Source organism: Sus scrofa, chromosome 13 (assembly GCF_054392235.1).
Source record: "Sus scrofa isolate SSC_HxYL_T2T_F1_AM1 chromosome 13, Sscrofa_HxYL_maternal_Yorkshire_Landrace_v2.0, whole genome shotgun sequence".
Lineage (NCBI taxonomy): Eukaryota > Metazoa > Chordata > Mammalia > Artiodactyla > Suidae > Sus > Sus scrofa.
The window spans coordinates 50,219,929-50,233,405 of NC_139395.1; the positions used below are offsets into that span (position 1 = coordinate 50,219,929).

Genomic DNA, 13,477 nt, shown 5'->3' on the forward strand with positions numbered 1-13,477 from the left:
TCCTATTTTGTGGGACTGGGCTCTAGCGACAGCAGGCCTACCTAAAGGGGTAAAGTCTACGACGTCAGAGCTATGACAGGGGCCATAGTGTAGTCAACTCAGGGGAAGCCAGGAGAATGTCTTGGACCCTAACCAGGTGGCTGCACCAGGTCCCAGCTTCAGGAGAGACTGACCTTCAGCCGTGCTGTGTGCAGAGGCAGAGAACTGAGTCTTGCAGGACAGCCAGGTGTCTTCACGCAGAGTTGGGAAATGCTGCTGCTGAGGGAACCTCATTGAGCTTGCTCTTGCCTTGGTCAGCGCCTGGCTGGGGTGAAGATCACCCGAATGGAGAAACAGGCCCCGGGCAGTGGGTCTTCTGACCTGAGAGGCTGGGCCTGCAGGGCGCCCATTGAGCACTCAGACAAAACCTCCCTGACCCAGAGCTAGTAGCAGATATGCACTTTCAGCCACTTCAAAGACAGTCGGGCCCCCAGAGTGTGAAACTCACGAGAGCAGGTGAGAGGACTTTAGAGTGCTCATTCTGGTCTCCTAGCCCCACTCCTGAGGACCCAGTTTGAAAACCACCTATGAACCTCTCCTTTAAAGATGGGGAAACTGAGGCCCTGTAATGGGAAGGTCATTCTGACAAGGGTACAGCTGCTGGAAACACAGCCAGGGTTCGATTCCTGTCTCCTGTGCTCTTAGCCAGGTCAGACATTATATTCCTGAGTACCCACCCCAACACTGGGGTCAGGGCCCTGGAGACTTCTAAGCACTGCCCACGCTTCCACAGCTAGGCCTGACCCATGGCGTCCTCAGACACTTAGCAGTGTTTGGGTAATACATCAGTCTAGCCTGGTCAGTGAAAATGAAGAAATCTTCACCAGGAGCCTCAGCCAGCCCTGAAAGCCATGAGATCTCATTTCGTAAAGCCTGGATGAGCTGGACCCTTGCCACAGCTGCCTCAGCTCCTCCAGCACGTGGGGGGAGGTGACCTGGAGCAGCTCTGGCGGCTGTGGGCGCTGCCTCCACAATAAGCCCTCTGTGTGGGCTCTGTGCCTTAGCTCCCTTGACACAGAGGCCAGTGTCCTTCCTCACTTCTGGGGCCTGCGGATGTCCACCAATAACCCGGTCGGTGATGGCACAGGAAATGGAAAGCTTTCAAGAAAGTAGGATTTTACCGGAATCCTGAACCCCACAGCCTGGTCCTCACTATCCAATGTCTGAGTCCAGCTTCTGCAGGTGACCATTAAGACTGGCCAAAGTGCTATTACACCAGTGGGGGAGCAAGCTCCCTAGAAAAGGGGACACCCCAACAGAGCGGTCACTTGGGCTATGACTACACAACACCAGGACCTGAAGCTGGGCCTTCACTTGATGGATCTCACCCACTGCTTTGAGTTAAAGTTGGCATCTGGGGACAGGAGTACTGCCCTGTTCAAGTCTTCCTTTACTGTTTTTTTTTGTGTACACAGTTGCCTCTTGGCACATACCTTTCAAAATCTCTCTTGTGACAGAGATTGCATAAACAATGTTACTTCCTTCTGAAAAATTAAGTTTTTTCTAAGTATTTCTTTCCAGCACCTCTTACATATGTTCAGGATGCACAGGAATTGTTATTTTATGCTGTTTTTCATTTTGTAAATGGACACAAGTTTAGTGAGTTCCTCACTAAGGCATTACAATATAAACCTGGGTGTAACTGGGTTGCCAAATCCGGTATCTGTTTCCCATAGAAATCAGAGTTTAACTATCTAACAAAGACTCAGGAGACCCACTGGGTACCCTCTCTCTTGGGAGCTCTCCCTACAGTTGTGAATGTTACTTCATTTCTCCTAAAGTGCCTCAAACTGGCTGACCTCAAATTGCACCTGATCTTCCCGGCCCCAGTTTCTCTTTATTCTCTGGCCTGGTGCTGCCTGCCTGCCCAAGAAATCTTCTGCATCAAGTGAACCCCTCACTGGACAGCATGGAACCACCAATGACCCGGCCTGGACAAGTCACTTAGCACATTAGCCTCAGATTCCTCTTCTTTTTTTGTGTGTGTGTCATTTTTTGCCTTTTCTAGGGCCACTCCTGCGGCATATGGAGGTTCCCAGGCTAGGGGTCCAATAGGAGCTGTAGCTGCCAGCCTACGCCGCAATCACAGCAATGCAGGATCCGAGCTGCATCTGTGACCTACACCACAGCTCACAGCAACACCGGATCCTTAACCCACTGAGCAAGGCCAAGGATCGAACCCGCAACCTCATGGTTCCTAGTCGGATTCATTAACCACTGAGCCATGACAGGAACTCCCAAGATTCCTCTTCTATAAAATGTGATATGACAACCATCTGTTGTTGGGTTATTCTCAGGAGGAGACAATACTAGCAACAAAGAATGCTCTGTGTCACACCAGGGATACCTATTTGGACACTCAGTGACCCTGTAAGAGGCTTAGATGCGTACACTATTTAATGGAGCAACTGCTGTGTCTCTCCAGCTAGACCCCCAGGAATCTGGCTAGACAGCTCCTAGCACACAGTATGACTCAAAAGGCCCTGCAGGGCAAAGGATCCCCTGAAATGGCAGAGAGAGGGGGACCCAGGAGTACTCACCAAGTAATACAGGTGTGTAGACCTACTGTGTGCCAGGCTGGGGGACAGGACACCAAGAGTAAGCCAGGCTCCTTACAATCAGTAAAAAGACTGCTATAACCCCAATGGAGATAAAGGGTCCTAAGTGTGCATGCTGGGTGGGATGAGAGGGCAGCGGCCTGCCAGGAAAGATCTAATCCCTTCTCAAAACTAAGTGTCTTAAAGTCACACAGGATGAATGGCTGCCTACTTGGAAGGTCAAAAGGTTTACTTAGTAATAACATCCCACAGGGAACTAGCCAGAAACTAGACTTTTGTCTTTGTTATAAAGACATGATTTGGTTGGGAAGGTCCCTGGAAACCATCCCCCACCCAGAGCTCATTTCTTGAACCCATCACATGCAGTCTAGGCAGCCTCAAAGCAGGCCCCAAAGGCAGGGCTGGAATCCTTGAAACCACCCAGTGTGTAGGAGCTACCAAAGTTCCCATTTTCCAGAAGGGGAAACAGGCTCTGAAGTAACTCACTGGCTGGGCCCTCTCAGCTACCCCACTGGTGCACAGTGGCTCAACAGTGGCTGATTTACTATCCCTACAACCGGCCACCATCACAGAGAAGGCTTCTTGAGATGGGCAACAGCCTTCCTCCACCCTTTGAGCCAGAAGGGCTGGCGGGAAGGAACGTTGGGGGATGGGCCTCGGTCTTGGGAAAAGTGAGCCCGGAGGCTGACCTGCTAGTTCAATCCCGGGCTCTGGGGTTGTCTCCTTGGTTCTCTAGGCCTCCCAAGTCTCCCCTCCTCCACCCAAATCCCTCCTCCCGCGATGCCCCCTCCCCCGCCGCCGCCTCAGGGGTGATCTTAGATCTTTCCATTCAGAACAGTTCTGCATCCACGTGGCCACCGCCGGGAGTCTCAATACCCCTGCTCCAACTGCCAACTCAAGGGTGGCAGGAATATGAGATGCAGAAGGGGACAGGTAGTTTGACGTAGAGGCAATGCTAAGCCCAGGCTCCCTGCAAGATGAGGGGTTAAAACAGGCGCACCTGACCTGGGCCGCTCGGGTTCAAATTCCAGCTCCCATCGCCTGGGACCTCGGGCAACTAAAAGACTGGGAGCCTCGGTTTCCCCATGTGTGGGTGTACCGTTACTAGTTACCAAAGTGGAAAGGGTCCGCGGGGCCGTGCATGCAGAGCACACGGCACTGAGCCTGGCTCTCGGCGAGAGCGAGCGCACTAATGGTGGCCTTTCCGGTATAGCCGGCCAGGGCCCTCCGCGATGCCGGAGCCCTGTCCCCCACACCTTAGTGAAGCGGGGAGCTAGGGGCCAAGCCGGCCCGGGAGCCGGGCCTCATCGGGCGGAAGCCCGGAAGAGCGCCAGCGCGGCGGAAAGTGCCTCCGGCCCAGGCCGGCGAGGCGCGGGCTCCGCCATCCGACCCCGTCCGCCTCCCTCGTGGTGGCACCTTGCAGCGCGAGACCGAGCCGGCGTGTTTGCTGTCCCGGCGCCCCCGCCCCGCGCCTCCACTCACCCGGAGCCGGCCGCAGTGGTGGCCTGGATGGAGCTGATGCGCAGGCGGTTGGCCGTGTCCTTCAGGGCCTGCAGCTTCTGCTGGTCAGGCTTATGGTAGGCCTCCATGGCGCAGCCGGGCAAGCGGGCAGGTGGGGAGGCCGAAGACGCGGATGCGGAGACGCAGCGCAGGGAAGCGATTCCTGCAGCTACAGACAGAGGCCGAGCCCGGGCTCTGAGCGCGAGCGCGTTAAGACTCCTGAGAGCCGCCCGTGGGGGCGGGGCGTCAGCATCACCCCAGGTTGCCCCGCCCCGCCCCGCCCCGCCCCGCCCCCAGGCCCACGAGGGCAGCCCCGCCCCGCCCCGCCCCAGCCTTCGCGAACTGAAAGGGAAACTGAGGCGTTTGCCAGCTAGGGCACCCAGTCCGGTGCTGTCCACCGCCCAACCGCTCGTTCCTTCTCTCCTTCCGGGCATCTGCCAGCTGTCAGGTTCCTGTGAGTGGAGGCACTGCCTTTGCCGGGATTAAACACACACACAAATAATGAAATAATAACTCTCGGTTCTAGGCCTGGCTCAGAATTTGCTTGTTGACTTGCATCTTCACTGCAGACTGCTCTCCTTCTTCCACAAATCCACGGGGCATTGAGAGTGGAGGTTTCATTTGTAATCCGTTTTTATGGATGTGTAAATTAAGACTAGCAAAATCGATTAAGGTCACAGAGCTGGTGGGGGCTCTGCCCTGGAAGCACACCCATCCGCAAGCCCTAGACTCAGCCTCAGAGAAAGAGCCCAGGGCTTGAGGGCCCCGTAAGGCGTATGGACATTACGAAAATGGGAATTTTTTAAAAAATTTTATTCCTTACTTTTATTTTAAAATTCATAAAAATATTACAAATAACTGAGTTTCCTTTTTTTTTTTTTTTTTTTTTTTTTTTTTGTCTTTTTGCTATTTCTTGGGCCGCTCCCGTGGCATATGGAGGTTCCCAGGCTAGGGGTCGAATCGGAGCTGTAGCCACCAGCCTACGTCAGAGCCACAGCAACGCGGGATCCGAGCCGCGTTTGCAACCTACACCACAGCTCACAGCAACGCCGGATCGTTAACCCACTGAGCAAGGGCAGGGACTGAACCTGCAACTTCTTGGTTCCTGGTCGGATTCGTTAACCACTGCGCCACGACGGGAACTCCATAACTAAGTTTCTTAATCCTCATCTTCCTCTCTTTTTTTGGTGTCTTTTTAGGGCCAAACCCTGGGCATGTGGAAGTTCCCAGGCTAGAGGTCGAATCAGAGCTATAGCTGCTGACCTATGCCACAACAACTCCAGATCTGAACTGATCTGTGTTTGCTGCCTTCACCACAGCTCACAACAACACCAGATCCTTAACCCACTACACCAGACCAGGGATTAAATCTGCATCTTCGTAGATACTTGTTGGGTACCTTACCACTGAGCCACCACAGGAAATCCATCTTGATTAATCTGGAAATAGTGTAATTCATAACTCTCTTTGCTGTTAGCAACTACGTGTAACCAATCACGTAGGTTATTCTTTTTCAAAAAAATTTTTGTGAGATATTTCAAATATCTTTTGGAAAAAAAGCACCTCAGGTCTTGGGTCAAAATGGCGAGCAGGCCTACTGTTGCAACATCAAGCAAGTGGCTGGAGGGTATACAAAAATGGTATTATAGGAGTTCCTGTTGTGGTGCAGCAGAAATGAATCCAACTTCAAGGAACCTTGAAGTTGCGGGTTCGATCCCTGGCCTCGCTCAGTGGGTTAAGGATCCAGTGTTGCCAGGAGCTGTGGTGTAGGTCGCAGACACGGCTTGGATCCCGCGTTGCTGCTCTGGCTTAGGCCGGCAGCTACAGCTCAGATTAGACCCCTAGCCTGGGAATGTCCATATGCCGCGGGTGCAGCCCTAAAAGGACAAAAGACAAAAAAAAAAAAAAAAAAAAAAAAGGAAATAGTATTATATTGCTGCCGGGTTCAATGTGAGATGATACAATATATGAGGATGACGATGTAAAAGAAGCCATAAAAAGGCTTCCTGAGAACTTTTATATTGACAGGGTGTTTTGCATTAAGAGAGCATTGGACCTGACTATGAGACAGCAGATCTTGCCTAAAGAGTAGTGGACAAAATGTGAGGAGGATAAATTCTACCTTGAACCATATCTGAAAGAGGTTATTCGGGAAAGAAAAGAGAGAGAAAAATGGGCAAAAATCATGTAGTCTAAATCTGTGGGTGTAGAAATTGTCAAAGTATTTTTATGAACTTGGTTAAACCTGAAATGTGCAATGTAGACCTATCTGAGCTGTAAATGTATTACTTTAAATATCTATTATAATTATCGGAGTTCCCATCGTGGCGCAGTGGTTGACGAATCCAACTGGGAACCATGAGGTTGCAGGTTCGATCCCTGCTCTTGCTCAGTGGGTTGGGGATCCAGCGTTGCATGAGCTGTGGTGTGGGTTGCAGACGCAGCTCAGATCCCAAGTTGCTGTGGCTCTGGAATAGGCCGGTGGCTACAGATCCGATTTGACTCCTAGCCTGGGAATCTCCATATGCCACAAGAGCGGCCCAAGAACTGGCAAAAAGACAAAAAAATAAAAAAATAAAAATAAATAAATATTATAATTATTTAAAAAAGTCACCTCAGAAGTTACAGTAGGAGCTCCCATCGTGGCGCAGTGGTTAATGAGTCCGACTAGGAACCATGAAGTTGCGGGTTCGATCCCTGGCCTTGCTCAGTGGGTTGAGGATCTGGCATTGCCATGAGCTGTGGTGTGGGTCACAGATGCAGCTCGGATCCCATGTTGCTGTGGCTCTGGTGTAGGCTGATAGCTGCAGCTCCGATTGGACCCCTAGTTTGGGAAACTCCATATGCCGCAGGAGCGGCCCTAGAAGAGGCAAAAAGACAAAAAAAAAAAAAAAAAAAAAAAAAAGAAGAAGAAGAAGAAGTTACAGTAATATTGCTTTCACTTCTTTCAATTGTTTCATCTCCTCCAAGGTTCCCAGCTTTTCCATTCACTTTTTTTTTTTTTTTTTTTTTTTTGCCTTTTTAGGCCCACACCCACAGCATACAGAAGTTTCCAGTTTCCAGGCTAGGGGTTGAATAGTAGCTGTAGCTGCCAGCCTAGACCACAGTCACAGCGATGCCAGGTTCAAACCCATCTCTGACGTATACCATAGTTCACTGCAATGCTGGATCCTTAACCCACCGAGCAAGGCCAGGGATGGAACCTGCGTCCTCATGGATGCTAGTCAGATTCCAGAAAAGGAGATTCTTAATAGTAGTAATGATATCAGCTAATGTTAATTGAGAAAGTACTAGAGGCAGGTCCTTTGCAGATTATTAGTGCCTAATAAATAACACTACTGATTCTGAAGAAGATAATGGGGTTTGGTTCCAGATCTGTAGGGACGGGAGAACCCACCTCTGCTCTTACCAGACCCCCTGCCCCCAGGGAGATGAGGGTCTGCAGAGTGGGGTAGGAAGAGGACCATCATCACAGACACTCCCTGCAGAGTCCACCCACCCCACATGCCCTATCAAGTTGATACCCTTTACTAGAGCTCTTTCAAGAAGAAGCTCCATTTTACACAGGAGAGAAAAATGCAGCCCCTCAAATCAGTGGCTGAGCAGGGGCAACACCAGATCTGTCTGATGCTGAGCCCTGAGTGAGCCAAGGCAGGCAAGTGGCCCGGCCCTGCCTGTGTCCCCTCTGTGTCCTTTGCATAGCCCACCCTCAAGAGTTCTGGGGCATGAGGGACAATGGACTGAATATGATTAAGACCCCTGCCCCATCTCCAGGTGCTTCTTGGCTTTTCCTCTGCTGGCCTGACTCCCAGATTCCCGGCCAGACCATAAGCCTGTTCATCTCATAGCACTTGGCTCCTGCTGTCCCCAAAGCTGGCCAGGGCTGCAGGCTGGATCAGGGTGGGGTAGCTGGTGGGTATGCCACATCAGAGACCTGGCATGCGCCTCTGCCCGCAGGCTGCTCACAGTCTGATAAGAAAGGACTTACTTTTGAAACCCTTTGGAAGCTTTCAACTCTGGCCTTTAGAGCAACGGTTTCCCATCCTAAACCTCAACTTCTCCAGTTGCCCAATGAGACTAATCCTTGCAGTCTGCACCCTCCCTGGCTTCTAATGGTGGAACGGGTCTCTCCATGGCTCTGCGGGGCCAGCAGTGATAGAAGAAAATGCCCTTCCACCTGCCCCACTGTGGGGCCCTAAGGATTCTTTGAGCAGATTTTCCTCCCAGGGGGTTCCCAGGGAATAGGAGCTAGTTTGGCATCACCACATCCTTCTAATAAGGTCTGGGTCCCTTGATTAAGGCATGGGGCAGAACCAAGGTCCAGCTCCTCCTGTGGCTTCCTCTGGGCACTGGCCAGACCCTTGGACACAAAGGACCCCACAGTGCTTGTGCCTTCCACGGGAAACTCTGTGCCTGGGAGATGATACTGAGGAAGTTCCATCTCCAAGAATGTTGACAATGACAGGGGGCAGGGACAGGAGCAGATCTGCGTGGTCACTTCACCCAACCAGTGTGAAGACCAAGCCTCCTGAGAGCTGGGTATACTCTAAAGTCTTCTGACTTAGCTATCCCTAAAATTGGCAGGATCTACCGGGAACTGTAGCTCCTAAGGGTCCTGATCACCAGACAGGACAGTCCCCTAGCTGGCTGGGTCATAAGAATTGCCTGAAGCAATTATTCTACACACAAATCCTTGTCAAACTTTCTGCAGCAGTGCCTAGGACTCTGCATTTCTAAGAGGGCTCCTCAGGCAATTCTGTTCTGAGTTTCTGAGGACTTGCCTGAGGAAAACCCTGCGGGAAACCATTAGGACTATGATTCTGGAGCTGGACAGGCCTGTGTTCAGTGCCTCACTGATGACTGAAGCATTCAAAGTCCAGCATGGGGAGTTCCCATCGTGGCTCAGGGGTAACGAACCTGACTAGTATCCGTGAAGATGCAGTTTTGATTCCTGTCCTTGCTGAGTGGGTTAAGGATCTGGTGTTGCCATGAGCTGTGGTGTAGGTCAGACTCGGCTCAGATCTGGCGTTGCTGTGGCTGTGGTGTAGGCCAGCAGCTGCAGCTCCTTTCAACCCCTAGCCTGGGAACTTCCATGTACCATGGGTGTGGCCCTAAAACGCAAAAACAAAGAAACAAACAAACAAACAAAATCCAGCATGTGGTAGGGAGATGTCTGTGGCGTGTTGTTTGTGGAGTAGAGCAAGGTATAGAACAGCAGGTCGAGTGTAATCCTATTTCTGTCAAAAATAAATGAAAGTGTGCGGGTGTATGGTTGTGCCCGTGTGTGTGTGTGTGTGTGTGTGTGTGTGTTCATAAGTGTGCCTGGACAAAACAGAGAGGCAGCAGGGACAGGCTTCAAGCAATGGGGACTTTTGGTTTCTACTTTACGAATTCTCTTTTGTTGGAATTTAGTGCCAGTAAACAAATTGACTTCTATAAAAAAAAAAAAAAAAAAGGCGGAACAAAATTCCATCTTGAAGAAAGTAATGTTGAGATTGAGAGATGCATTTTTATGAACGCGCCTCTTCTCATAATTTCTCATGATTATGTAAAGCAACCCCTGTGTTTCGTAAGTCAGGCTACCCTCCTGGATGTTTTTGGGTTGGGAGCGAACCCCCAGGCAGTGGGTGCTCACCAATGCGCACCCTTTGGTCCCTGCTTTGCTTTCCACACAAAATTCAGGGCAGAGAGCTCCCAACATGCTCCTGCATATCCCTAAAGTGGACACCGCTGAGGCGTGAACGGGTCTGAGCAGCTGTGTTCCTGAGTGACAGCCCTGGGCATCACTTTGGCAGGTCCGGCCTGTGTGTGTTCTCGCAGGGCACGCTTGGGCTGGCGCTGGGGGCCCTCAGTCAACACTGGACTTGCAGTGGAGCCAACATCTTAGTCTGGGTCCTCAGGACACTTTACTTGACGCATGCCCAGGGCTGGAGGCCTGCAGGGGCCGGGGTGATTCCTGTGCTAGTGTGTGTCTGGTCTTGTGTCCACCCATTCCTGGCAGAGGAGCCACACCTGGACACTTTCTAATGGGCTTGTAGGTTGATTAATTGAGTTTTGATCTCTCTCTCAATGCCCGACATTTCCTTCCAGAGACATTTTGGCAGAAATGTTTCTTTTGATAATGTTGCCCCCAGGAAAGTGAGATCACACATAGTTCAACTCACAGAACCTCTGATTTTTCTTTTTTAAAATATTTTAATTTTTTAAAAATCTTTTTGCCTTTTCTAGGGCCGCTCCTGCGGCATATGGAGGTTCCCAGGCTAGGGGTCGAATCGGAGCTGTAGCCACCGGCCTACACCAGAGCCACAGCAACTTGGGATCCGAGCCTCGTATGCAACCTACACCACAGCTCATGGCAACGCCGGATCCTTAACCCACTGAGCAAGGGCAGGGACCGAACCTGCAACTTCATGCTTCCTGGTCAGATTCGTTAACCACTGAGCCACGACGGGAACTACTGATTTTTCTTGATTTGACTTTTTGTTCTTTTTAAAAAAACACTTGGAGTTCCCATCATGGTGCGGTGGAAATGGGGGATATCCTCAATATATATATATTCGCTATGTTTATTTTTTCTCTTCATATTGTCAGGATCATATAAAATTCACTATATTTCCCTTACACTTTCCCACTAGCTTTCCAAAATTCTTCAAAGACAAGCTATTTTTTTCTTTTTCTTTTTCTGGCCATACTGCAGCATATGGAAGTTCTTGGGTCACAGATTGAATCCAAGCCGCAGCTGCGGTGACTCTGGATCCTTTAACCCACTGTACTGGGTGAGGGATTGAACCCACATCTCAGCAGCACTGCAGTCAGATTCTTAACCCACAGCACTACAGCAAGAACTCTGAAGATGTGCTTTTTACTAGCTGCGTATTGTCTCATCATGGAGCCCTGTCCTTCCTCATTTATTAACCATCCCTTCGTGATGGGTTTTTGGAATGCTTCCAGTTTTTCACCGTGATATATTCCCCTGCAGTTACCAAGTGGTACCCAAATCCTTGTCCTCCTGGCAGGTTAGCTCTGAACCAGAGTTCTAAATGGGAGTCTACTGGGTCAGAGGGTGGAACCCTTCTAAAGCCCTTAATACATACTTGGCAATGAGCTCCCTGGAAAGTCTGGTTCTGTGAGTCACCTTTGTCTCTAGTAGAGAGGCCCCAGCATGTGCTTAGAGGAGAGGACAGAGGGAGGAATCTAAGCCCTGCATGGCTTTGTGTGGTTCCCTCCATGTCTCCAGGCCTCAGTTTCCTCACATCTGTAAAATGGGCTCATTCTCACAACAAACATGTTTTTGTTTTCCCTTTCTCTACTGGGGCAAGCAAACTCAGAGGTGGAAGGCTGCCATCATTTCCACAGGACCATAAGCTCTTCCTGGCCATGGTAGGTAGGCAGTGGGAGATACTGGGTCCCCTATGGCCAGTGAACAAAGGGAAAATCAATGAGAAGAGATAATTCTTTTTTTTTTTTTCTGTCTTTTTGTATTTTTAGGGCTGTATCTGCTGCATATGGAGGTTCCCAGGCCAGGGGTCTAATTGGAACTGTAGCTGCCAGCCTATGCCAGAGGCATAGCAATGCCAGATCCAAGCTGAGTCTCCGACCTATACCACAGCTCACAGCAATGCCAGATCCTTAACCCATTGACCAGGGCCAGGAGTTGAACCCTCGTTCTCATGGATGCCAGGCGGGATCCGCTGAGCCACGACAGTAACTCCAAGAAGAAATAATTCGGTGATGAGTTTTGTAGATGGTTTTCTCCAGGACACCTGCAGGCTCTGGGGCCCTGTGTGAGAGCCCCATGACAGGGAGGTGGGGTGAGGAAAGGGAACCTGGAAACAGGTGTTAACTCACCAGTTGCTCGACTTTTTTGGGAGGTAGCTCACATAGGTGCACATGGCTCTCCCTCTTTCCTTGTTCATTTTTTGCTTTTTTTTTTTTTTGTCTTTTTGCTATTTCTTGGGCCGCTCTTGCGGCATATGGAGATTCCCAGGCTAGGGGTCTAGTCCGAGCTGTAGCCACCAGCCTACGTCAGAGCCACAGCAACGCGGGATCCGAGCCGCGTCTGCAACCTACACCACAGCTCAGGGCAATGCTGGATCAGTTAACCCACTGAGCAAGGGCAGGGACTGAACCCGCAACCTCATGGTTCCTAGTTGGATTCGTTAACCACTGCGCCACGACGGGAACACCCATTTTTTGCTTTTTAAAAAAATCACCACTTTACTGGAGTTCTTGATAGCGTAGAGGATAAGACTGCTGTGGCTTTGGTTCGAACCCTGGCCCGGGAACTTCAGCATGTAGTGGGCATGGCCAAAAAAAAAAATCATAGCTTTTTTTTTTTTCTTTTGGGACTTTTTGTATTTTTAGGGCTGCACCTGTGGCTTATGGAGGTTCCCAGGCTGGGGGGCTGATCGGAGCTGTAGCCACTGTCCTACGCCAGAGCCGAAGCAACGCCAGATCCGAGCCACAACTGCGACCTACACCACAGCTCACAGCAACCCTGGATCCTTAACCCACTGAGCAAGGCCAGGGATCAAACCCAAAACCTCATGGTTCCTAGTCGGATTCGTTTCCACTGTGCCACGATGGGAACTCCAAAAATCACAGCTTTACTCAGATATAATTAACACACCTTGGAATTCATCTTCCCCTGCCTTTTTCAGCCGCCCCCCACAGCATATAGGAGTTCCAGGGCCAGAGACCGAATCCAAGCTGGAGCTGCAACCTATGCCATAGCTGCAGCAATGCTGGATCCTTAACCCACTGTGCCACAGCAGGAAGTCTGAAATTCATCGTGTTTAAGTGTACAATTCAGAGTTCCCGTTGTGGCTCAGCGGGTTAAGGACCCGACATTGTCTCTGTGAGGATGTGGGTTTGATCTCTGGCCTCAACTCAGTAGGTTAAGGATCTGGTTTCCACAACCTGTGGCTTAGGTTGCAGACGCGGCTCGGATTCATGGTGCCGTGGCTGTGGCGTAGGCCCCAGCTGCAGCTCCAGTTCGGCTCCTAGCCTGGTAACTTCCATATGCTGTGAATGCAGCTGTAAAAGAAAAAGGAAAAAAGTGTACAACTCAGTTATTTTTGGTGTATTCATAGAATTGTGGAATTATTACTATGACCTAATTTTAGAACATTTTCATCACCCTAAAAATAAATTTGTACCCATTATTAGTAGCAGTTCCCTATTTCCCCTCCTCCACAAGTCCAGGTCACCGCTAATCTACCTTCAGTCTTTTTTTTGGAAGTTCCCAGGCTAGGGGTCCAATCAGAGTTGTAGCTGCCGGCCTGCACCACAGCCACAGCAACACTGGATCCAAGCTGCATCTGCAACCTACACCACAGCTCAGGGCAATGCTGGATTCTTAACCCACTGAGCGAGGTCAG

At 50.5% G+C, this 13,477-nt stretch overlaps 1 protein-coding gene across 4 annotated transcripts in view; it reads right to left on the bottom strand.

The window, feature by feature from the left end:
• Nucleotides 1-4,294, bottom strand: part of TKT (transketolase) — a 28,236-nt gene extending 23,942 nt beyond the window's left edge. The window contains exons 1-2 of one of the 4 annotated variants that reach the window (XM_021068188.2): nucleotides 4,080-4,294; nucleotides 174-300 (exon numbers count right to left, since the gene is read on the bottom strand). Coding sequence is in view for 1 of the 4 variants with exons in the window: in NM_001112681.1 (NP_001106151.1) it covers nucleotides 4,080-4,186 (107 nt within the window). In the remaining 3 variants the exon portion in view is untranslated. 4 annotated transcript variants of the gene reach the window in all.
• Between the last annotated feature and the right edge of the window lie 9,183 nt (nucleotides 4,295-13,477).